The sequence below is a fragment of the Polistes canadensis genome, unplaced genomic scaffold (genome assembly GCF_001313835.1).
Source record: "Polistes canadensis isolate GaletaPanama2010 unplaced genomic scaffold, ASM131383v1 scaffold_55, whole genome shotgun sequence".
NCBI lineage: Eukaryota > Metazoa > Arthropoda > Insecta > Hymenoptera > Vespidae > Polistes > Polistes canadensis.
Genome location: NW_014569602.1, coordinates 1 through 25046, shown reverse-complemented (window position 1 = coordinate 25046; position 25046 = coordinate 1). Strand labels below are relative to the sequence as shown.

Here is a 25046-nt window from a genome sequence, read left to right as displayed (position 1 = left end):
GTATAATCGACTGGTCGTAGAGGTGCGCCAATCAAAAACAAATTCACGCGAAGTACGACGACCGGCAACCGGTAAAAGATTAAGGTAATGGGGTCGCGTTCCACTGGTAGCAACGGAATGACTACATATGGCAAAGTACGGTTGCGCTCTGAACCACAGAATCGATCGATCGATCGATTGGACGATGACAACTATTGTTTTTCCATTTCCATTCTTATTTTTCTTATTCAACTTTTTCCTATAACTCATAATTATGTTTTTTTTTCGTCATTATGTACAAAATAATATTACAACATCATTGTCATCAACATTTTACCAACTTTTATAGACTTTTCTGAATAATATTTCGATGAATACAATAATAGGAGAATGTTCTACGTGTCAACGAGCTACTTGACGATTTAAGATTTAGTCTAATATGTTGCTATTGTCATCGTAATATTATTTACGCGAACGGAAAGAAATGAAATACACGTGTATGTATGTATATAATACATTGGCTAATACTTCTTAATAATTGTTCAGGAAAAAATAACAAAAAAAAGATGATTATGAGTAGTTTCTTTGACCCTAAAACACGTTATTATTAATATTATTTTAAAATATATATAAAGGTTATATGGTTACTCTTAATATTAAACAATAGTGTGTAACAAATCTAAGAAAACAAGGTATTAAACAGATTGAAACATTTTCTCCAAGATGATTTTCCTTTGGGCAGCTAAAGAAAAAAAAGCTCTTCGACATTTATTCGCATTTTATTGCAAGATTTTAAACATTTCCTTTCAATTCTAATTATAATCTAAGACACAATTGTATCGACAGAAATCATAATAGTAAAAGAAATAAGTGACAATTGCTTGTTGCGATAGACATGCGTAGAGACGAACACTTATCAGGCTTCAAAGTCAGGGCCAGGTGGTGTGTCTTGGAATTCGAAGATCGAAAGACTGAAAGATATAAATAGCCTGTGTGTCTCTTTCGAGGGAGACGAGAATCGAGAGAGATAGAGAGAGAGGCAATTGTAACGCATCGAGAGAGAAAGGTCGTACGTTAGAGGATGGAGGAGGGAGAGGAAGAGGGAAAGGAAGAGAGACAGAGAGAGAAAGAGGGAACGAGAGAGAAACGTACGAGAGAGGAAGCAGAGCCAGGAATGAACACTTGGACGTACGGCAGTTGGTAAATCGACGAGCGGGAGGACTCTTGACACAGGCATTTTGTTCAACAATATTGCGTGAGTTCTGCGTTTATAAACGGACCGCGGCGTGGCCTCGTGTTCGCGAGAGAAGAACAAAAAAAAAAAAAGATACAAAAAAGAAGATGACAATTTGGATCCACGCATCTTTCTGTGAGATATAAGGGGGTGGGGGTAAGATACAAGGGGGTTCAATAGTCGCGAACAAAAGTGAACGTACACGCGAGACACTTACACCTCTTCCTCTCTTTACGATTCTTTCTTCGTATCAAAATAACGAACTGATAAGAATATTTAAATATATGTACATATATAACTATAATATTCGTTGCTAATTGATCTTTAGGTAACGTATATTATACACGTTGAAAAAAAAATGAAATAAATAATTAAAGATCGCGAAGAACGTTGAGAAAGATAAAATATAATTGTTAGTTAAATCGAAACTGTTGTTTTGTTGCATATTTCGTATGCATGTGATCGCTACCGCGTCGCATACGATACTGCGGTTACCAGCACGATGCCTACGTATTATAACATGATCTGTCATAATCTATGACGTCTAAAGAATTGCGTAACGCGAGTAGCATAATATGCCTAGAACAAATTAGATCAAGCATATCGCAACAAGGTCACGTAACGCGCTTCATTTCGACGCCATCTTTTATCATTCTTACAAGTACATCATTTTCGTGTAAACAAACTCATTAACACGTTCTCTCTATCAACAGGCATGTTCACCTTCTAATTCGAATACATATATATTTTCGGTCTGGTAACAAATCAACAAAATTTTAAATTGTTATATATGCAACGATTCATTCAGGTTATTTAAAAACACAGTGCGGTGTGAAAAATATTTCAAAAATTATTAAATAGAATATAGATCGATCAAATATACCTATTTTCGAGAGAATTTTGCTTACAAATTTAATTAGTCAAGTACGCCTACACTGAATTATCTCTACTATTAATTACAAATATTTTATTTCGTTAATGCTTTCAGATTCATTGCCCTTTATAATATTTATCTAATATAAGGTAATTCTAACTAATGTAAACATTTGGCCTTCGATCGATTTGGTACAAGCGTTAAAAATGGTAGCGTAATGAAAACGCAACAGCACAACAGCCAAATATAATTTTAAAAAATATAATAAAAGTGTATTATTATCCATACATTGACATTTCTTATTTATTATTATAAATCCAAACCAAAAAGTTTGTCGAGCGTAAGCATTAGATTACATTATATATAAAAGTAACAAAGTAGAGTAATTTTGTATATTTCTAAAAGCTATTATATTATCATAAATAGAAGGGATATATATACAATTTGATTATTAATAAATTATGTCAATTTTGATTGGGAATACTTTTTCAGATTTCAAGATACATCAAGACAAACAAAGACGAAAACGAAAAAGTCCAAGAGGAACCGGAAGAGAAGAGGAAGAAATAGAAGAAATTCAAATTTGCCGCGGCATCAGCCGCGCCAATAGACTCGGAGCGTTGCGTCCGAATTATTAACTCGTTCACCAATAGTAGTTATTCGTAATGTTGCACGCTAGGACTGCCGTCGGTGTCGCGACGTCGTATCAAGTTACAAGCTCTAACTACTTGTCTCGTCGTCTTTTACTTTGTCGCATCAATGTCGACAAAAGAATCCGATCGATCGGTGATCGTGCGATCAATCGTGGCCAAGTTACTCGACATGACATGCGCGGAAATTACCTGAAAATGTTGGAGAAGTGCAAATGTGAGTATACCATAGCAACTCTTTCACTGCCATCTTGCCTAACCCAACCTTATACTACTTGTCACGCAACTATGGCGCTGAATATGTCTTCTCTAAGGCGCCACTTTTCCTTTTCGTATATATTTACTATTGCGCATGCGCATCACCTCTTAACGTCAACAATCCAGACTACCTTATATTATTTGCGGCAAACTTGAAAAATTATTTTTCCATTCTTTCCTTGTTCTTTGCCAAATTTTACAGAATTATAATATATATTAAATCTTTTATATTATTATTCTAATTCAAAGTAGTATGTAACATTTAATTAGAACAATGAAAATTACGATATGAAACACGTTTAATGGAAAGCGTTTCGAGATCTTGTTTCCAAGTGAAAATTATAACGTATACCCAAGTATTAGTCTCACAAAGCCAATTGACGGTGATTCTCATAAATATTCTTGTTTGCAAAGAGATTACGTATACTCGTTAGTGACATGTAATACTACACCATCGAAGCAAACCCCTCGTAATTTAGCGAATATATATGCTGGGATATATTATATATACTTTATGCATAATACATAGATGTATTATATTTAAATTACACGTTGTGTATATTGTTGACAAAATTCGTTCTTGCCGATGCAGTTAATTAATTAAAAATACTTCCATTTAAATATTACTTGGATCTTCGAGTTATATATCTTGTAAATCTGTATAACAGATTCGTTAAATCTCTCTTATTTGGCATACTATATATCGATATTGTTGTTAATAAAAAAAAAAATGAATTTATTGAATCTCTTGTGTCGAATCATGGAAACACATAGAAGAAAAAAGAGATTGAATTTTTTACATCGACATCCGTGTGACCTTCATCTCAGAATTGTACGGTTTATGTTACGAGATAAGCACCTTAATGGCTCGGTTCGATATCAAGCCAAGTTTCTTTTCTTTCTCTTCTTCTTTTACACTTTAGCTGCATTTGGATGTAAAGAAGAAAAAAAAATGAAATATCAGGCAAAAGAGAAATACGATGGCGAGATGGGCTCGCTTTCTTTATTTAGTCAGTGCGCGTTCCGTAATAATGTTAAATTGCATTATGGATCCGGTGGCCTGATTCGCGATTCTGACCCACCGTAAACAACGTGCCACGTCGAGCAAAAGGAATTATTTTCAAGTTTTCCTGGACACAATATTATACGACATATACAACAGATATCTTATATGCAACTCTTGTATATATATGGACAATACTATTCTTATACCAAATATAACATGCAAATTGTACACGTATGTATAATATTAAACGCAAACAAGTTACATATTCATGCACGCACATACACATTGTGCCTATTATGTGTACATCGTACTTGCACATTATAAACATACATTTTATAGGGTAACGATCTTTGAAACGACTTATTTTCGATAGATACTATTTCTTATAAAAATATATCTGTTAAAAAAATAATGGTTTGTAAATAACTTTATTTACACAGCAAAGAAGCTTCCACAAGATGTAAATCCTAAGGGTGTCTTTGCTTGCAACGAGTTGGATCTAAAGGAAGTTCAAGTATATGGATTCGATTATGATTACACTCTTGCTTGTTACAAGCCTTCGATGGACTATCTACTTTATAATTTAGGACGAGACATGTTAATAGAAAAATACAAGGTATTGTTTTAAGTTATTCATTTCAAATTAATATTGAAATAACTAAAATGGAAAACATAATTACCAAGTATCCAGAAGAAATCAGAGAACTCGAATACAAAGAGGATTTTGCTGTTCGTGGACTTCATTACGACATCGAGAAGGGTTTATTGCTGAAACTGGATAGTTTCCTACAAATTCAGTTTGGTACTGTTTATCGAGGTCTACACCCGTTACCGGACGACGAAGTTCTGAGGCTCTACAAGAATAGAATAATTCCAATAGCTTATGTTGAAGCACCTCACAAACATTCACAGGTTACCAAGTTAAATTCTCTTTAATGTTCATCGATTCTTATTTATACTTATTTTTCTACTAATCACTCTAATACAATGCGATCTCTTTCACATTACTTCGTAATTTTCATTACTCTAATATATATAATCTAATATATACATATATATATACATCTCTCTCTTTCTTTTTCTCTATAAACTTTGAAGTCTCATCGATTTTATTTATTAACCGCATTTATACGAGAACCATTAATATGAAATAAATTTTCATTATAAAAAAAAAAAACATAATGATATAATTAAAGTCAAATTTTATATTTGTATGCATTGTCGATGATTCCTTATGGGATGGGGATAGCATAAGGTAAATACATTTCTAGTTTGATGTTATTTCAAATTGATTCGCGTTTGAACATAAAAACAATTTCTTTTTAATTAAAGGATGGTTTTCATCGAACAAAAATGGTACAACTAGCAGATCTCTTTTCCGTACCGGAAATGGGTTTACTATGCAACGTTACGGAATACTTTTTAAGAAATCATATCGATTATCATCCAGAAATACTTTTCCGAGACGTTAAGGTAAAGTAAAAGAACGGTGTAACATGCCGCGACACGTTTGAATTACTTTTAACGCAATGGTATTTCGTTAAATTAATGGATTGTTATTTTATGCGATACAGAATTCTGTACAAAGTTGTCATCCCATAATGCATGGTATGGTAACAGAAAACGTAGCCGAATATCTGGAACAAAACAAAGATTTGAGGAGGTTCTTCGAGCGGCTCAAAAATGCTGACAAAAATATGTTCTTGGTGACAAACAGTCCATTTCATTTTGTGTAATATTCTATTATAGTTTGCAAAATATTGTATTCATTTTTCGTTGTTATTAATCGCGTCATGAGAAATAAATCATATTTTTCCAGAGATAAAGGCATGAAATTCCTGGTTGGCGATAATTGGAAGGATTACTTCGACGTGGTGATCGTGCAAGCGAGAAAGCCAAGATTTTTCACGGAGGAATCACGGCCATTACGAATTTACGATGAGGTGAAGAAAACTCAACTATGGGATCGTGTAACCAAACTTCGGAAAGGTATCATATACTTAGAAGTAAGTAATATTTTATCTGTATAAGATTCATTTCGTATGAGAATAAAATGATCGTAAAAATTATTTTTCAAAAATAATAGGGTACGGTTAAACAGCTGCAAGATATGACAGGATGGCGAGGACATCAAGTATTGTATTTTGGTGATCACCCGTACAGTGATTTGGCGGATGTAACTCTGGAACATGGTTGGAGAACCGGTGCAATAATTAAGGAATTAACTGTAAATATATAAAATCTTTTATATAGAATAAATGTATAATGATTTCCACTAAAGATATAAGTATATATAAGTTTACAAAACATCATCTATCAGGTAGAAAGCTAATTGATTCTATATGTCAAAATGAGTCGAAAAAAAGAATGTACAATTTTTTTTTTTCTTTCCGAGAAAATCATATTCGAAAATTCTTGAGAATATGCGTTCATTGAATTATTTCTCCAGCAATTCTTTATTAACTACGAATATTTTCTTTCGCATACGCTTTCGTATTAAACAATAGCAGCAGCTAAGGCAATGAACGCTAAAAGTTAATTAACGCAAAAGTGTAAACGAAATAATATATATATATATATATACACACATATATAAAATACTTAATTAATGTATCTTAATTTACAGCACGAAATTGAAACGCTTAATCAACCAAAATTTAAGGAGAATGCAAATTGGCTTCAAATGTTGACCGGTTTGATAGAAGACCATCAAGATTATGAGGGTCCAGAAGTACAGGACGAACTTAATAAATGGATGATGGAACGCGATCGATTAAGAAATGAAATAAAGTGTGTATTTAATCAACAGTTCGGCTCGGTTTTCAGAACGTATCACAATCCAACCTATTTCTCAAGAAGACTTTTCAGATTCGCTGATGTTTACATGAGCTCGATCACGAATCTTTTAGAGTATGCAACGAGTCATACGTTTTATCCGAGGAGAGGTGTCATGCCTCACGAATACACGAGTTACTTTGTGTAAATAGTTCTAATTTATAAATGTCTTCCATTTCTCTCTTTTTATCTTTAAATATTTTTTTTTTTTCTTTTTTTTTTTATGTAAGAGATTTATGTTTCGTGAAAATAATTCCTTCTATAATTTACGATTAAATAATTGAAGAAAAAAATCAAAAATACTCTTAAGAGCCTTAATGTAATTGTAATATAAGTGTAATGTATAGTTAATCTAGTTGAAATTTCAATAGAAAAATAGAAAGATCGATAAAAGCTTCTCAATTAAAACACTTGTTGATCGAGTCGTAGGATTTTGTTCATTTATTGAAATCTCGTTATTAAAAGATCATCTATATGTATAAATTTAATGAATGTGTAGATAAGTATATTGTAAAATATTGAAGCATCATTGATCAGGTGATATTCTCTATTAATTTAATGCGAATAAAAATTTAATGAAATGTTTATACTCTGATCGATGAAATGTCGCATGTATATATGTAAGTAGCGCATTAATAAAATTTACCGTCAATTTATATTAAATTTCTTAATTTAATTAACCACCATTTAACGCGTACAAATATATTCGGATGAAAAATGAAATATAATAGTAAACTTGCCTACCTAGGAACTTTCCATCGAACAATATATTATAATTTATTTGAACATACAATAATAGCATTGATATCCAATGGTCCAAAAAAAGCAAGCGGATTGTATTTCACAAGTTAACACTTTGAATATTTCGCCAACGTTCATTATTATTTTTCTTATTCTTGGCTCTTTTCCTTTTTTCGTGGATCACTGCAATATTCGTAAGTTATACATAGTATGTGTAATTTACGAATAGTAGGGAATATAATAAATTCGTCAACTATTTATAGATATTTATTATAATATAATACGATAGTCTTTCGTATTCATATGACGTTTTATTTAATATTTCTACGTTCTTGTATATATTGAATGTAAAACGAGAACAGGAATGTGACCAGCAGATACTGAAGAGATTCTACAATTCAAATTGTTTCTCTATTAAAATTACGTAAGTACGTAAACTTATTCTAAAAGAATCTTCAAGGTAATTCGTAAACTTGCTTTCCATAGAAAAGATTATCAGGGATTACATTTTCAAGCGTAAAACTAAAAGTAAAAAAGGGTAGGCGCCAGGGGTCGAACGAACGACAGAGACAAGTTAACATAATAATTTATAACAACTTATCTCTTGGCTTTTCTTTCCACGCGCACGATCTTCACCGTGTTAACTATTGCCAAGTTTAAGAAAATATGAATACGCCAACATTCCCATGATCGCTGCCAATTACGTGTTCAAACGTGGTCTTCAAAAAATTTAAACGACCACTTGCTAATCGTCACCACCAGTCATGACTTCCATAAACTCTGTAAAGTAAAATGATTCTTCTTTGATCAGATCGGGTCAAGTTGTTGATTATTATAAGAGTCATTAAATTTAAACCACTTCTCCATGAAACACATTATTACTTAAATGAAATATATAATTAATATTACCATCAAAATCGAGAGTTCCTGAACCATCAGCATCAATTTCCTCGATCATCAAATCTAATTCCTCGTTCGTCAACTTGTCGTCCAGTTCATGAAGAATGTCACGAAATACCGCGGTTGTAATGTAACCATTACCCTCTTTGTCATATAAACGGAATGCTTCGCGTAATTCTTGTTGCATTGCCTCCGTATCTTCTTCTACTAAAAATCTCGCAGCTAAGGTGCAGAATTCTTCGAATTCAAGTTCGCCGGAACCTAGGAGAATAAAATCAAGATAAAAACAAATAAAGTACACGGTAAAAAAAAAACAATATCTATCCTTTGGCATATTTTAAACACGCACCATCTTCGTCCACCTCCTTGATGATTTCTTGGAGTGTTTTTTCACTCAACTCGTAACCCAGCATCGTCAGAATTGTGCCAACCATGTCGGTGCCGATGCATCCCTTTTTTTCATGATCAAACGCGCTGAATGCTTTCTTCAACACTTAAATAATATGAAATATTAAAAGACGCGTCGATCGATTATAAGAAAAATCAATTTTTATTGATTTTGAAATCTTATATTCGTACTTACGCGCAATTTGGTCCTTTGTCAGATCATCCTATTAACGGAATAGAGATTTCTTTATAATTCTTTTCTATTCATTATAGATTTAATTCTAAAACTAAAAATACTACTTACCATGATGAGATTTTGATACTTAGATGTTCAAATGTTAAAACCACACGCTTGTCAGTTGACACGTTCACGTCCACGGGTTATCGGAGTATGCACTAAATTCTGGCCGTGGACTTCTGTTTTAAGTGGTCATATCGCAGATCTGGCACATAATTGTGCATGCTAATATCTACAAATCCTCGAATCTAGCGGTTTTCAAATTCATCGAGGACGTACCCCCCACTCCCTATTTCCTTAAACACATCACAATTGTACCAATAGATCGCCGCGCTAATGGTTCCTTGCTTGCAACATCAAGTGTTCGCACGAGTGTTTCTCTTTACTTTCATAAATCCTCATGTTCCGATGCGTTCAATCGATTACAATCCGTTATCGAGTTGTGCAACGTATAGTAACGATAATATACACGAAATTAAGCAGAACAAGTTGCTAAGTCTTACAAATATTGTTTCTGCATGGATCTAATTGGAAATCATCGAACTTGGAATGTTTGTCATTAACTATTTCTAAGAGTATTAATTTACGCGTTTATAAATAATATACATTTTTTGGTGCTATTGCATATTTATTATATTTTAATATTTATTTTGTATTTTTATTTCATTGACGGACGGAGTCGATGAAAACAAATGTATATACCTACTTATTTAAATGTATATATGTTTACTTTTTAATTATACACGAGCACTACTTAATAAATCGGAGTTTGAATATATTTTCTATATAGTTAATATATACATGTAGATGAAAGCTTTTAGTTATATTCTGACGCAACCCTGCTATTCATCGTAATTGCTTTTATAGAGATATCAACGATCAACGATCTATAATAGAATTTAATCTGTTAAATTTTATTAAGCGTATTTTAGGTGTAATTATTTTTAATAGATTTTTGGAATTTCATACAAATTGATCCTCAATTTATTTACAAAATTCAGAATCGTGTACAATTTATTCATTTACTTCCGTTAACAAAGTTATAGTAATTAGATCGAAATGAAGTTTATCATATTTATGGATATTATCGGCAAATGAAATTTGCGCTTCTTTGCATTTTTACAACTAAAGTATAATTATTAACTTATAATTAATAGTTCATAACGTTAAATGTCAGCAAGAATATGATATCAAGCCAAAAACGTATTACTTTACTAAGTGGCATTAGTTTATTACATTTGTGTGAGACACGTGTCAGATGAAAGCTATGACAATAGACATAGTTGGCTTTACGCCGGAAACACAATCTTGGGACGAATCTAAGAAGGTTCTACGTAATAACTGCAGGTACTTTATTCTTAGAGGTCGCTAATTATAAGCTCGTAAAAGCCGAGTGGAAGTTGGTGAATACATGGGTGGATAATCTATCGTTAGATCTGACAAACTGCAGAACTTACTGTCGTCACTATGTCGATGTTATATTTCTTTCTACTTTTGTTCAACCTTTTTTAAAGGTAAAACAAAAAAATTAAATAGTCGAATATTTTATATAAATACAATTATTAAAAAATTAGTGAACGTCACTCTAAACTTAATAATTATGATATATACGTGTGTAGGTACATTAAATAGTTATTATGTATTTAGATGATATGGAAATTATTTCATCAAAAGCAATAATAGTGTAATGTTTTACGATTTTTATCTCTTTATTAAATTTTTTCTAAATTCACACACATTACTTGTTCATATGTTTTTAAATAAGAGTTCATATTAAATTCAAATAAAAGTTTACATTAGTTTAAAGTAATTCTATATACTTTATATAATGATTGTTTAACGTGTCAGCAAAATATGTTTATTGATCAAACTATAGAATTTCATGAAATTTCAACTTTGTTAAATGCACCAAGATGTATTTCTATTGACTTCAAGATCTTTCGAGAGAGGAGTTTGTTAAAACTCTAAAATCAATCCTGGAAAATTAAAAGGCACAGATTTCAACTGCATATAATCAAACTTTAAATAATACATAATTTGATCAAGGAACATGCTGCCGAACGTACACTCATACGCGCACACACATACATTCGAAAAAACAGACATGTCCCTATATGTACACGTGACAAGATGTTTCTCGTCTTCTCGTCCGCATTGGTGGATGTTGCTAATTCTGGCGAGAAGCTCATCATTTATCCCGTCATGACCTCCATGAATTCTGAAGTATAAATCATCAATTTTATCTCTAGGATAAATCGAAGAGAGACAAACCTGCGTACTGTACAAACGAGCAATTTTAAAATAAAAAAGCCGTCTTTTCACCTTCAAAGTCAAGCGTGCCAGATCCATCAGTGTCCACTTCCTCTATAATCATGTCAAGTTCCTCCGGGGACAGTTGGTCGTCCAGCTCATGAAGAATGTCTCGGAAGACATCGGTAGTGATATAACCGTTTCCTTCTTTATCGTAAATTCGAAAAGCTTCCCTAAGTTCCTCTTTCATTGCTTCCGTGTCCGTGTCCTCTTCCATAAAACGAGATGCCAATTTGGTGAAATCGTCGAATTTTAACTCTCCCGATCCTATATCGACATTGAATTGTTTTGAATTTTTCATCGAAAAAGGAAAAATAATTGAATTACTTTTTCATTCTATACCTTTAAGAATCGAAAAGTATAAAATGATTGAGTAAACTTTATATGAAAGAATTAAACGCACCCCATAAATCATAATTTGCGATCATGTCTTGCAAATTAACACCTCTTATTTCGTGTCCTAACATTTCTAAAATTGTTCCAACCATCGAGGTTTGAATAGCGCCTTTTTTTTCGGGATCGAATGTGTCGAATGCCATTCTAAGATCTGTCAGGTTTTACGTACAATACATTTTATTACGAATAATCGAATAACGATTAATGTTATACCAAATATTTAATACTCACGCTTAAGTTGATCCTTGCTAAGATCAATTTCTTGCTGCAAAAATAAAAGATTAAACGTTCAAAGAGATTTAGTGAATTTTAACTTTTCTAAATTATCGTATATTATATTTCGATGCGCGAAAGATAATTACCATGTCATCGTTGCTCTCCCACATGATTGTACGCACTAATGTATGTAGGTATCAGAAATTTAATGATGATATTAAAGCAAGTATCACCAAAGCGAGATACCGAATGATCGATCCGAAGAGACAAATGTACGTCTGTCAACTTACTCTACCGATGAAAACGTTATACCGATGGTGAGCGTTCGTAAACTAATTAATAGCAACGCTGAGACATTTTTATCAGTGTTAATAGATCATTACCAATCATCTATTAATTCGAAAAGGCTATATAGCGATGCTTAATTGAAATCCATTGCACGCTAGACACTTTGCGAAACAAATCGCAAACTTCTGACGCAAACGTAATCTATCGAAATCGATATGGAGAAATATCGTAATACTATTTCTCCCTTACATTTTCTTATTTTTAATAAACCTTTTGTAAACGCATTAGAATGCTTAAAATGTTTACCGTTATTATACATTAGATATTCAATAAAAATATTATAAAATATATATATTATAGTTATACATGTATGTGCATATGTATTTTGTTGTGGAACCGATTTTGTTGATTTTAAATTAATTAACACAATTTATCAGGAAAACTCGAATCCTCAATATTTGTATGTCAAACAATTTGCGTTGTTTTCGTAGCCAAAAAATAAACGAACATCTGTATATAATCAAACAATTCATACGCCCACGCGTTTGATGGCATCATACGCAGCAGACGAGTTTATGCCGATTGCAGTGCGATACCCCTTACAGCGGTTTCTTATTGGCATTGCATCCTTTTAGAGAATTGCAGTTGATTGCCAGAAACAGCTCACCTATAAAAAAAGTACGCCTGGCAGTTGCTTCTAACCTCGTATGCACACAAACTAACTATTACATACCTTACATTTGCCCGAAATTGATCGCACAATTCGATACAAATATTAGTTCATTCCAAAATGAATAAATTCATCCCTTGATTGTTATATCAGGCCTAATTAATGCTCTAAGGCTGTAAAAATCTTAAAAGACTATTATTTTATTATTGTGTAATTGATAACATCTTAATAAAACTACTGACATTAAATAATATACATAAAACTTATATTTTTATATAAGGGATTGTTAGAGATTCTATCTTGTTTGAGATAGAATCGAAATAGAAATGAATCTCTTTCGAAATTATAAGAGATATAATTTATGACAATTTTGTATAATCCCAGAGGCGGGAACTTCCACTCCTGAAGGGAAACAAACCCAGTGCCGTTTCCGAGTTCTACTAACTTAAAATTAAAGTTTACACATTCGCTTAAAAAAGAATGTTACCTACTTTTACTTACTTTAAATTTACTACCTATATTTTAAAAAAGCAAACATACACACAAACACATGCCATCAGAGTACAAAATTTTAAACTAGAGAGGACCTCCGACACCCCAGTTTAACCACGTATTTTCTAAACTTATATACTAATAGGAGTATGTACCAAATACTGTAATCGACTGTCAAGATTTGTGATTATTGCATAAATGAATAAAGCAAAAACACAAGTATATATTAGTATAAATACATATTAGTAATATACGAGTATATTAAAATTTACACAAATAAATGTGGTAAATCTATTATGCAAAATATTAAAAACCATAAAAATTGAATATCATATACGTGACTCTACAAGTTATTTTTACTTAATAACTTTTAAAAACTCGCGATATTATTTATCGTGAAACGATGTACAATGCACACTACCTAGTAGATTTGGTTCCATTTTATTGAAAATTATTATTTCAGGACTTTCGAGGTCGCTGATTACGAATTTGATATTATTTAAAAAAATAAAAAATAGCGAACGTCTTTATATAAAATTTATTCAATCTTTTTTGAAGTCGGTATATTAGGATTTTCGAGATCGCTGATTACGAATCTATTATTATTTTGTTGAAAAACAAAATGGCGGACTGAAAAAGACGAAAATTTTCATTAAAAAGTACTTGAACCCTTTCAAAAGTCTGTATTTGGGGGTTTTTAGGGTCACTGATTATGAATTTAATATTATATTTTTGAAAAACATAATAGCGGACTCTAAAAAACGCTGAAATAATAACTTTAATTTTTACGAAAAAATTGTCACTTCTCACGATCCAGAAAAATATTAATATTAAAGCAATCAAGTCAATAATGGCTTCATTATATTTACTACACTATCTCAAAATTATTGTATTATAAATATATCCTATTTTGTAAGGAAGCTCAAAGAACATTGATATTTATTTTTATTCATTGGACAGATTTCGCAGTCTTTTTTTACAGTAATGTAGCTCTAATAAATACGTAGTATGTTCTCTTATTAAAAAACATATACATTAATTTCATTTATAAACACGCCAATATACTTAACTTACTCTTATTTTTTCTCATAGTTTTTAACTATGTTAAACTTTATATAGTTTATACATTTTACATATTACTGTTGTATATATAATATTATTATTTATTGTATATTCAGAGTAATTAATATTTAATATAAATTTGTATATACACGATGTTTGAATATTTTCATACACATTTTTGATCCTTATTCAATTTTCAATATATTATTATTATACTATATACAATAAGAAATGAAAGTGTACCCTCAATATATTATTTAATATAAAAATGGCAGCTTTACCATGTTATGTACAAAAGTGTCTTCAAAGACTTACAACTTGTAGCAGTTTAATCTTTTCTCGTATACATATATTATCGAAACACATTATATGTATAAATTTGAATGAATCATTTGTAATATATCATATAGACATATTCTATAAAACATATAGATTGATAAAACCATAGCTCCTTAAGTCGAAGCATTTTAGGAATGTTATACTTTTATTAACTGATACAGATTGATACAGTAAATGAATAGTAAAGAAGACTGGTGCACATGAAAAGAGAAATTTAATGTGTTATATTATAAATGAGCATGGAATGGAACGTTAGAAACTCGGAATGTCTGTAGGTGAGGTAAATTTATCCTACCTCATATATCCTGGATAAATATGGTTTCTTTTTTTTTTTGTCTATATTACAAATATATCCATTCAAAAATATACATACATATATATAAAAAAAGAGCCATATGTTTAATAGTTTGTGCATTTGAGATCTAAGTGTTGCTAATTAAACTAGTTTCCCTGCAATTAGTACAACTTTAAATTATACAAAAATAATGTGCCATAACTTTTTATCCAAAAGTTAACATTAAAGATATATTTTTTTGAAGTGTAACTAACGCCAATAAAAATAAAATTTATGTAGAAATAATTAATTAAAGCCCATTTCATTGTTAAACATACTAAACAATTCTTGAAAAAATGTATAATTGAGAGTGAACAACGAATATTGTTCATTCAATAGGAATTATCATAGTTGTATACGAAACACAAAATGCATTTAAATGTGTCATTATGTATTAAATCATGTTGAATCCACGTCTAATAGCGTTCTTATATGTCATTCATCCCATAAACAATTTTGCTTCATTTTCGAGTAATAAGTAAATATAAAACATTTTTTACAAGTTTTTATACCACATCTATAAGTGCTAGGTACTTTTCTACCTTCAGTTTTACCTTTACAAAATTTCAATCCACACGGATACCAACCGATACAAAGTTCTAGAGAACATGTACAAGGTACCCATAAATTGGATGTATCAGCGCATTTAGAGACAAATGGTGACCTTGTCTCTACAGCATTCGACAAAGGAGAAGATGTAAAATTATAGACTGCTGTCATTAATGACATCTCTACAGAACCTGATAAAATAATTACATTTATAAAATTTATCATTTCCTACTATAAATAAACGCAATATTATGTTAATATTTGAGAAAGTATACTTAAAAGTATACTTTTTTATCGTTAAAACTTGCCTGGCCTTTGAATCCATTGTTTGATGTCTTCGTTTCTTGTATAAGCTGAACCAGCTGCTTCGCTACAAAGACTAGCTACATGTTTAGAAATATCCTTAGATTGAGAGATATCCAAAAACAAGTCCATAGTATAATTGGCATGACCTTTATCTTCTTCTGCAACACGGACAGTGCCTGGGTTCTTTTGGCGTAGCTTAGACATAGCATCAGAGGATATAAAATCAACTTTATAAAAATGATTTACAAAGCACATAACTTGATATTGATTTTGCCCTCTTTCCTCTTCACCAAGAACCAATGCCTTTATTACTTGTACCTCCTAAATATAATGTAAAGAAATAATTATTCATCAATACTTAAATTATATAATTATTCAAATATTAGCAAATACTTGCATTTTTGAAGTCTATTAGTTGCGTTACAAGTGTACCATCAGAACGTTGAAATTCCAAGATAATTACATCTTCGGTAACATTAGATGATATCGTTTCAAGAAGAATATCGCCACCCTAATTAATATGTATTAATAATAAAATATTGATTATCATAGTAGTATCAATATTTTAGGTTATCAAGAACATTTAATTAACATTACTCTAAAATGTAAATCAAATTTATATAATATTTGAAAATGATGATTATACTTACTTGATTTTTTACATTTATAAGTAAATGTGTCATACAAATAGAAGTTAAGTATTGAAAAACGATAAAGGTTGTTTGAAATTCGACAAACTTCATTGTAGCATGATCAATATCTTTAATTACACGACCGAAGTCTAACATTCGTAGTCACCATTGCTATAAGGTTATTTGGTCAAATAATTAAATCAACAATATGCAATTTAACGATCACTCGTTTTTGTGTTTGTACTCACTACTGATTACACTCCTAGTTATTTTTTTACTCTTCGCTTGATAAGGTGTGTGTACGTATCGCTCGAAGCGACAAGTATGGCGAAAATATGAACTATAAAAATTCTATGCAACAGTAATGTTCCCCTACTATGTACCACTCTTGGTTATATCCATCTTACCTAATATGCTTTATAAAAATAATTCACGACAAAGTGAACAATTAAATACATATTTTGTTTAAATTCCTATTAAAAAACTTCAAAGGAAAAAGTTGCATTATATTCGGGCGACATCTAATAATTGTAATAATTTTTTCTCTAGATCATTTTTTTACGAGATTTTATAATTTTACGAATAAAAATGATCTAAATGACTATATCAATCTGATCATTTATTCTTGAGATATTCCCATCTAAAGATAATTATTTTGTCCACTTTTTAATATCTGCTATTTGTAATAATAATTATTTTGATTTTGTTTCAATACCTGCCTATACTTACAATGATAATTCATACTTTATTTTAAAGTACTATTCTGTATAATTATTTTAAACAAAAAAACGTAGTTAATTTTATTGTTTGTACTGTATTTTCTTCTAGAAATAATGGTTACCGTACCTGTACTGCTCTGTTGTAAATTCGGAAAAAACAAATTTTGTTCTTCATTTGCTTCGAATGCTTTATTTAAACTTGAATGAAGAAAAAAAGATAATAATAAAATAATAATTTATTATCTTTCACAAAATGAAAATTCTCTTTATAAAATAAAATAAGAAGCATTATTATATAAAAATTAGAAACGTTTTTTCTGTAATAGTAACACGTGATAACGTGTGAATAGAATAGAGTAAATATTAGTTATGTTTTCATTAAGTTTAAATAAACGTTATTCATTAGGATATTTGATATCAATTTTACATTGAGCTTATATACTTGCTATTCCCATGTGTCCTCATTTGTATCATAAACATTAAGTAAATACATATATAAGTATAGAAGTACATTGGCTTTTACGAGAGAACATTATTCTTAATTATATTTATTATATAATACATCGTAATAAGATTAAAATAATATAGTGCACATCGTTGTTTGGCCATTATGCAAAGAAAATTTCTGTATATTAAGTGGTTTTTAGTGTTGTTAACGATTGTGCAAATAAATGGGAGAACTTCAAATTTCCAGAAAATAAAATACATGGGCACTTCGCTCGGAAGGGCTGAGGAAGAAATGCTAGAGAATAAAGAACAATGTACGTGCTATAAAAATATCTTTAAATTTTTAAGCTAATATTTATTGTATTACTTTATTTAAATGATTATCTTATATGATAATTAAAAACAAAATGATATTTATATATATACATACATATATATATATATAAATATATTATAGATGAAAAAGAGTTTACAAGAGTTAAAGAGGAGTATCGACAATTTGTAAAAATTTTTAAAAATGGGAATATCAAATATTTTGAGTTTGGAAATATCAAAGATTCTATTCGAGACATAGTAAATACAATTAAAGAATCTGTAAAAATATTGTTAGCGGCCGAATCTAGTGCACACAATGAACCTATTCCAACAACTGAAGATATTATATACAGTAAGTTAGATATTTCTATCCTTTATATATGTAGAATTCGTGAAAAAATTGGACTGTTGGACTGAACTGAACCTGGACTCGAATTAAGGATCTTTCGTTTTCCGAGCGACTGCTCTTTATCCATTGAGCTATCCAGGGCCCACCGTCCAATCTCTTCACAAATGCTTATTTAAGTATTTGGTATGGAGGCGCTCGTCCCACATGTATATATTTCCAAAAAATAAACTTAAAATTATACAAAAGAAAAGTAATATTAAATATTTCACGTTGTAAGTCGTTGATATATTTTTATTTTATATTGTAGACATGCTATCAATAGCAGCATGTACAGCTTGGTTCGCAGATATTTATTATAATTTTCCGGAAATAACTACAGAGATCTTAGAAGTTCAAATTGATTGGCATAATGTATTAAGTAAAGCTGTGAAATTTACTCATTCAATGGAAACTATTCTGGATTCCTCTACTGTTGCTCTAATTTCTGTAGTTAAAAAACATTTTCACGAAAACAAACAAGAATTACAATTCAAAATAAGAAAAGCTCCAAAACGTAAAATTTGGACATATTAAGAATGCACGTTTAAAAATTTCTTTAGTAATTTTAATAAAATATATAATATTTATTACACCAAAAATTTGAAGTCAAATAAATTATTGAATAAACACGTATATTTTCATTTTTTTCCATTAAAAGTTTTAATCCTCCACGGGCCGAATTTTTTTTCTCGAATAATAAAAACTGTATTTAACGTTAACTCATCAAATATCACCTATAAATGCAGATTAGTAATGAATTCCTCTTAAATCAATCAGATTAATGGACATAATTTTTTCGCATATGCTTGACTAGGATGTGCCAACATCAAATTTGTTTCCGCCATAGCAAATAGTTACTTTTTTATTCTTTTTGAAAGAATCGATATTTTGAAGACTCTCAATGGTATAATACAACGTTTGAACAAGTTAACTTTTAACGAATATATCAAGTATATGTTCATTATTTTCCAAGTTTCTTTTTATTACAATATTCAAAATTTAATTTAGCTTGTAAGAAGAAATTTTTGATTAACAGTTTTTCATTTTTAAACAAATTATAACTCTTCAATAAAGAATTTACAAAAGTTAAAATCCTTATTTCTATTATTACATAACTAAACGCTCGTATCATATAATGAACTTACATTATATTATTATTATACTTACAATGAACGTTATATGGCTTGACGGTTAGCATTTGTTTACAATTTTTTTCTAGTTAATATTTAAATTACAGTCTTATAGTTATATGTTTTTATATATAGAAAATTCGTATCATTTATATTATACATTGCCAGTAAATATATATATACATTTGCATTTACGAAAATAGATCACTCCAATTTTAAACTTACGATTAGATTCTAATAAGTAATCATGCAAATAAAACTACTGCATATTTATTGGTATTTAGTGCTATTAACGATTGTGCAGACATGTGTAGAAGCGTTTGAAACTACTTATTTCCAAAGTTCTATGCAGACAGTACTAGAGAATCGAAATCATTGTAAGTATTATTAGAAGGTCTTTTAGTATATTATTTTATTAAAATGTTTATTTTGTGTAATAATGCAGTAAAAATTTTCTTTTCATATATGTATATGTCGGCATAAATATATTATAGATAAAGAAATTTTAATAAAACGCAGACAAGAGGATGCGAAATTTTTTGAAAATTTAAAAATGGATGAACATTATTCTAAATTAAACCAAATAATGAATGCTATTGCAAATATAGTACAACAAATTAGGGAGAGTGATTCAATATTAGAAATGTCTAAAATTACTAAAAGGAGTGAACGTACTCTAACAGATCAACAAGTTATAGATGGTAAGTCAAATTTTCACATCCTTTAGATTCAATTTGTAAGAAATGAGCATAAAAATATATGAAAGATAAATATTTTATAATAAACATTTAACAATGTATGTTATTGATATAATTTTTGTTATTTTTTAGCCTATCTTTCAGTATTGGGAAAGACAATTTTTTTTGTAGATATTTACTTTCATTTTCCGAAAATGACTGAGGAAATTTTACAATCTGAAAGTAATTGGAAAACTTTACTAAGTGCTTCTTTGTCATATACTGTCAATTTCTCTTTTGTTCTGGATCAGTCTATTATTCATAAAATGGTTTTACTTGAAAGAGAACTACGCCCACTAAAAGTAGAGGATAAATTAACACAAAAATTAAATACTCCATTAAATAAATTTTTAGAAACAGAAAACATGGAATTTTAATCATTTCAGAGATAATCTCAATAAATTATGAATTATTTCAAGCTACTTTGTATAATAAATAAACTGTTTTACAAACATTTATTGTTGATTTTATTCCACCAAAAATAAACATTGATAAGAATTTTTCTAAAACTATTTGTTTAGATAATTATACATATTTGTTGTATGTTTTTGCATGTAGGCTTTATGTCCTGCATACGCTTACTTTTGTTTTTCTTTCGATGTTGAATTTTCTCTACCATAGTTGTTTAAAAAATGAATAATTCGTGGACACTTTGCGTGTTCCCGAGCATAAAATAATTGAACGCATAAAAAATTGTCTGAGGTGTATTGTTTATTCATCATCAGCATGAGAAAAGTGAAGGATCAAATACCTCTTTAGGATATATTTATAACTGTATTATATTTCGTTTGAAACGCTATTTGTTGATCGTCACGACTCAATATGATTAATATACCTTAGTAGTACTCATTTTACTTTGGCTTTTTTTTTACAGCCCTATATTTCTATTACAAATAAAAGTATCCCTATTACCAAAGTATTAAAAAAAAACATCTTTATTCAAATTTTATCTGAAAACAAATATTTGGAAGATTTTAAACGATAAAATAAAACGTTTAAACAAATCAAATTGTAACGATTAGAAGGGACATATCGTCTCAATATTATTCTACATGACTTTGAGAAATTCGTTAAAAGTAACGTTTATATTTATACATTGAAACAAATTTTTTTTTTATTATAAGAAGAAGCTTCTAATAATTTGTCATAAATATCTTAATATAATTTCTATCAGAAATTGTTACTTTTGCTTTAATTTAGCTTGTAAGATGAAATTCTAAAACAATAATTTTAGTATTAATAGAGTATTAGAAATATAAATGTTAATATTATATGTAAAAATACATATAATTATGAATTCTATCCGTTTCGACATTTGATATTTGCTTACATTTCTTATAAAATTTATAATTAACTTATAGTTTATTGTTTACATCTTTAGAAGTGTCATTTAATTTCTATCATACATTCAGTAATACATATTTAGTATATAAATTCAGTAAATACATATTTATACGCTAACATTTACATAAGAATATCACTGTATATTTAGCTACCGAATACATCATTGTTACGTTCTTAATTATATTCAGATATATCTTTACTAATTATAAGTCATCATGCAAATAAATTCACTATATATTGGGTGTTATTTAGTGCTATTAAAGATCGTGTATGCTAATGAGGAAACTACAAGTTCCAAGGAAACTACAAGTTCCAAGGAACAAAATATTAATTTCGATCCGTTCGTAACTACTATTTCCAAAATCGAATTTAATAAAAATCACTGTACGTATCATTATTATGTATTAAAATACTTTATTTAAATATTTTTTTCTACATAATAATTTAGTAGAAACTTTTATTTATATATATTTATATATATATATTATAGTTAGAAAAGAGCTGACGACACGCAGACAAAAATATGCAGAAGCTCTTAAAACTTTACACGAAGAAGATATTTATTATTTAAAATTTACAATGATCAAACATTTACTTGCAAATATAGTAAATAACATTAACGAAAGTATAGCAACATTACAAAAGGAGAGAATTCATATTAATGATAAGACTTTTAACAAACAAGAAATTGTTCAAAATGGTAAGTTCAACTCTTATATGCTTTATATTTATATTTGCAAAAAGTGAGTAAATTATTTTGCAAAGAATAAATGTTATATAATTCATTTTTAACAATACATGTTATTGATATGACTTTTGTTTATCCTGTAGCCTTATTTTTATTAATTGAAAGCACAGCTCTTTTCGGAGATCTTGTTTATTATTATTCAGATATAACTATATATATCTTAAAAATTGAAAAGCAGTGGAATGATAAACTATCTTTATCCTTGATATATACTATTCTAATGCAAGATTTGCTCGATGATTCCACACTTGCTGTAATTTCGTTAACAAAAGAAATACTTCGAAACACAAAAGGAAGATTGAGATTTAAAAAAGAAATAGAACGAGATATAACATTATCCGAATTTTTTTATTAAATATTTTTGTAGTTTTATTATAATAAATAATATCTAAACTTTATTATTTAATTTAAATAAATTTTTATGAAGATTTATATTAAAAATTATTCTAAAATAAACTTCAAAAAATTGAATTCTTTTAAGTCTATTAAGATGAATTTTTTCTGAAACAAAATAAAATAAAAATCACATTAAAAAAATTATTTAAAAAGTGCGGTGTGGTACCTATAAAATATAAAAATTATTAAAAAACATTATAAAGTAATTAGTTTCTGTATATTAAATGGATAGAAGGAATCAAGGAAAGAAGTAAAGGAATATGATATAAGGTGGGAAGTTAAAAGAAACTAATTACAATTATAATGTTTATGGTAAGCGGTCTTTGGCTAGATTTTACTTGCAATGGAATGTATAACATATATAAAATATGTTAAACATTATACTGAAAGTAAAATACCATTGCCCAGGTCTAACCACGAGGAGGTAACCGCTTCTGTAGACCCGGGATGTGCATCCTGAAGATGTCCCCATCCGAATTAGATTGAAACCAAAGAAAATCATCACCTTGAGAACGTTTTTTAATGAGCCCCACTCTTAGGCCCCACCTTAAGAGTTACATTCAAGAAACCTTATAATAATTATCGAGAATAAAGAGAAAAGTTTGAATACTGAATAAGGAAATGAAAATGAGAAATGAATCTGAAAAAAAACTCAAGTAACATCCATGATTTTAGTGAAAACTAATACACTTTAAAATAATTTTAATAGATACACATACGAAGATTAAAATTAATGAATATTTTATATTTAATAATTTTCAATCTACCTAAAATATAGTATAATAAAAATAAATATACATAATTTATGCTAAATATCTGTAAAGAAAAAGAAAAGAAAGTGCATTAAAAATAACTATCATACATGTGCAATGTTACAAGGAAAACAATAAATGGATTAAAATACTTCATCTATATTGAGAAATAATTATTTTATATTAGCGTTTACCATAACTCTGTCCTCTTCTGGTCATCTTCTAATTCACTTCCCCTTCCTCTTGGACGGAATGATTATATGAAACAATAAGCTGATTAAAAATATTCATTTACTTATAGAAATAATTATTTTCTACAACAATTTACCAGAACTCCAGTCCTTTTTTAGTCCGTTTCCGCCTTCTCTTGAACTGATCTATGGTACCTATAAAATTTCGACTAATCCATGGTACTTGTAAAAAGATCCATGGTACCTTTAAAAATTTGTACTGATCTATGGTACTTGTAAAAACATGAAAGTTCATTAATAATGATTTTTCTTACGAGTTCGATTCAATATGAAAGTAATAAACATATTCAAATACTACCGTTTTTACCATACCTCAGTCCACTTTTGATCACCCTTTCATTTCTTGTTGAAAAGAATTTTGCATCGTCTCCATAATTCATCCTGCCAACAAAATATTAAAAAATAGGATCGTTTGGTGTGGGGTTGGGTGTTGGGGAATTCTAGGTAAGGACATGATTTTCTCCCAATCAATGGAAATAGGAGAAAATCATGACTCGCGTGGGCAGGGTCGCATCCCTGAAGTAAATCTTTCTTCGCAAAGAAAGAATCTACCCGCTACCCATTGAAAAAAGAAACTGGAAACGAACCTGAAAAAGAAAAAAGAACGGTTAGTTTAAATTTGCAAAGATGCAATGAATGCAACGAAAGCATGTCCCTTATTTATATGAAAATCCAATACTTACAAATGCATTGGAATTAATCATATCCTAAAACAAAATAAAATAAAATTAAGAGTTTCAACAATAATTGATTAAATCTTAATACCTAAAAAAATAAAAGAATCATTAAAAAACATTATAAGATAATTAGTTTCTACGAATGAAATGAAGAATGAAAAGATGAACGTGTGGATGATATGAAATTAGAAAATAATATGATATTGGAGTAGGAGTTCGGGAATAGTATTGTACTCTATCATGATTTAAAAGTAATATCATTTAAAATCAAATTTTATTAACACTCGATTTATTTTTAGGAAAAATAATGTTTGATGTTTGGTGGGTGGTATGGCAAATCCCACGATGGTAACCTGAAACATTCAGCAAACTATGTTAGTTACTTCCATTCTTAAAAAACCACTATAAATTATTGACGAGCAAAGAAAAATCAAGCAATAAAAAAT

General features: G+C 29.3%; 5 protein-coding genes across 11 annotated transcripts; 3 read left to right on the top strand and 2 right to left on the bottom strand.

Moving 5' to 3' along the window:
• The first annotated feature begins 1128 nt into the window (after nt 1-1128).
• Nucleotides 1129-7488, top strand: LOC106785733 (5'-nucleotidase domain-containing protein 3). Of its 5 annotated transcripts, none has more exons than XM_014746432.1 (10): nt 1129-1348; nt 2580-2954; nt 4442-4617; nt 4686-4913; nt 5251-5256; nt 5334-5474; nt 5576-5733; nt 5821-6007; nt 6088-6228; nt 6628-7488. In XM_014746432.1, exons 2-10 carry the CDS (start codon nt 2753-2755, stop codon nt 6982-6984), a joined length of 1596 nt encoding a protein of 531 aa, XP_014601918.1. In that variant the 5' UTR covers nt 1129-1348; nt 2580-2752; the 3' UTR covers nt 6985-7488. The 5 variants fall into 5 exon arrangements, with proteins under 5 accessions (XP_014601918.1, XP_014601915.1, XP_014601916.1 ...); XM_014746429.1 differs by having other exon boundaries at nt 1129-1369; XM_014746430.1 differs by having other exon boundaries at nt 1129-1541.
• Nucleotides 7489-7830: 342 nt separating this feature from the next.
• LOC106785735 lies at nt 7831-12561 on the bottom strand. 3 transcript variants are annotated; one of them, XM_014746436.1, is made up of 7 exons: nt 12171-12209; nt 12040-12073; nt 11816-11959; nt 11425-11679; nt 8827-8970; nt 8487-8738; nt 7831-8357 (listed from the first exon to the last, which is right to left on the bottom strand). In XM_014746436.1, the coding sequence occupies exons 1-7, from the start codon at nt 12192-12194 to the stop codon at nt 8323-8325; spliced, it is 888 nt and encodes a 295-aa protein (XP_014601922.1). In that variant the 5' UTR covers nt 12195-12209; the 3' UTR covers nt 7831-8322. The 3 variants fall into 3 exon arrangements, with proteins under 3 accessions (XP_014601922.1, XP_014601921.1, XP_014601920.1); XM_014746435.1 differs by lacking the exons at nt 11425-11679; nt 11816-11959; nt 12040-12073; nt 12171-12209 and adding exons at nt 9061-9088; nt 9169-9314 and having other exon boundaries at nt 7832-8357; XM_014746434.1 differs by lacking the exons at nt 7831-8357; nt 8487-8738; nt 8827-8970 and adding an exon at nt 10875-11320 and having other exon boundaries at nt 12171-12561.
• Nucleotides 12562-14695: 2134 nt separating this feature from the next.
• On the bottom strand, nt 14696-16986 carry LOC106785754 (out at first protein). The gene is made up of 4 exons (XM_014746470.1): nt 16715-16986; nt 16462-16575; nt 16067-16385; nt 14696-15949 (listed from the first exon to the last, which is right to left on the bottom strand). Exons 1-4 carry the CDS (start codon nt 16850-16852, stop codon nt 15645-15647), a joined length of 876 nt encoding a protein of 291 aa, XP_014601956.1. The 5' UTR covers nt 16853-16986; the 3' UTR covers nt 14696-15644.
• A 910-nt stretch (nt 16987-17896) lies between these two features.
• On the top strand, nt 17897-19196 carry LOC106785686. The gene is made up of 3 exons (XM_014746336.1): nt 17897-18176; nt 18320-18529; nt 18834-19196. Exons 1-3 carry the CDS (start codon nt 18026-18028, stop codon nt 19097-19099), a joined length of 627 nt encoding a protein of 208 aa, XP_014601822.1. The 5' UTR covers nt 17897-18025; the 3' UTR covers nt 19100-19196.
• A 700-nt stretch (nt 19197-19896) lies between these two features.
• On the top strand, nt 19897-20886 carry LOC106785685. The gene is made up of 3 exons (XM_014746334.1): nt 19897-20072; nt 20190-20396; nt 20526-20886. Exons 1-3 carry the CDS (start codon nt 19943-19945, stop codon nt 20807-20809), a joined length of 621 nt encoding a protein of 206 aa, XP_014601820.1. The 5' UTR covers nt 19897-19942; the 3' UTR covers nt 20810-20886.
• Nucleotides 20887-25046: the final 4160 nt, after the last annotated feature.

Coding starts and splice junctions, on each gene's coding strand:
- LOC106785733 (XM_014746432.1), top strand. CDS start 2,753: ATGTTGCACGCTAGGACTGCCGTCGGTGTCGCGACGTCGTATCAAGTT. Junction 2,955..4,441: donor AATGTTGGAGAAGTGCAAAT/GTGAGTATACCA, acceptor TTATTTACACAG/CAAAGAAGCTTCCACAAGAT. Junction 4,618..4,685: donor TGTTAATAGAAAAATACAAG/GTATTGTTTTAA, acceptor ATAATTACCAAG/TATCCAGAAGAAATCAGAGA.
- LOC106785735 (XM_014746436.1), bottom strand. CDS start 12,194: ATGTGGGAGAGCAACGATGACATG. Junction 12,074..12,170: donor GGGAGAGCAACGATGACATG/GTAATTATCTTT, acceptor TTATTTTTGCAG/CAAGAAATTGATCTTAGCAA. Junction 8,358..8,486: donor AGGAACTCTCGATTTTGATG/GTAATATTAATT, acceptor TTTACTTTACAG/AGTTTATGGAAGTCATGACT.
- LOC106785754 (XM_014746470.1), bottom strand. CDS start 16,852: ATGTTAGACTTCGGTCGTGTAATTAAAGATATTGATCATGCTACAATG. Junction 16,576..16,714: donor TTATAAATGTAAAAAATCAA/GTAAGTATAATC, acceptor CATATTAATTAG/GGTGGCGATATTCTTCTTGA. Junction 15,950..16,066: donor ACAATGGATTCAAAGGCCAG/GCAAGTTTTAAC, acceptor TTATTTTATCAG/GTTCTGTAGAGATGTCATTA.
- LOC106785686 (XM_014746336.1), top strand. CDS start 18,026: ATGCAAAGAAAATTTCTGTATATTAAGTGGTTTTTAGTGTTGTTAACG. Junction 18,177..18,319: donor GCTAGAGAATAAAGAACAAT/GTACGTGCTATA, acceptor AATATATTATAG/ATGAAAAAGAGTTTACAAGA. Junction 18,530..18,833: donor AACTGAAGATATTATATACA/GTAAGTTAGATA, acceptor TTTATATTGTAG/ACATGCTATCAATAGCAGCA.
- LOC106785685 (XM_014746334.1), top strand. CDS start 19,943: ATGCAAATAAAACTACTGCATATTTATTGGTATTTAGTGCTATTAACG. Junction 20,073..20,189: donor ACTAGAGAATCGAAATCATT/GTAAGTATTATT, acceptor AATATATTATAG/ATAAAGAAATTTTAATAAAA. Junction 20,397..20,525: donor AGATCAACAAGTTATAGATG/GTAAGTCAAATT, acceptor GTTATTTTTTAG/CCTATCTTTCAGTATTGGGA.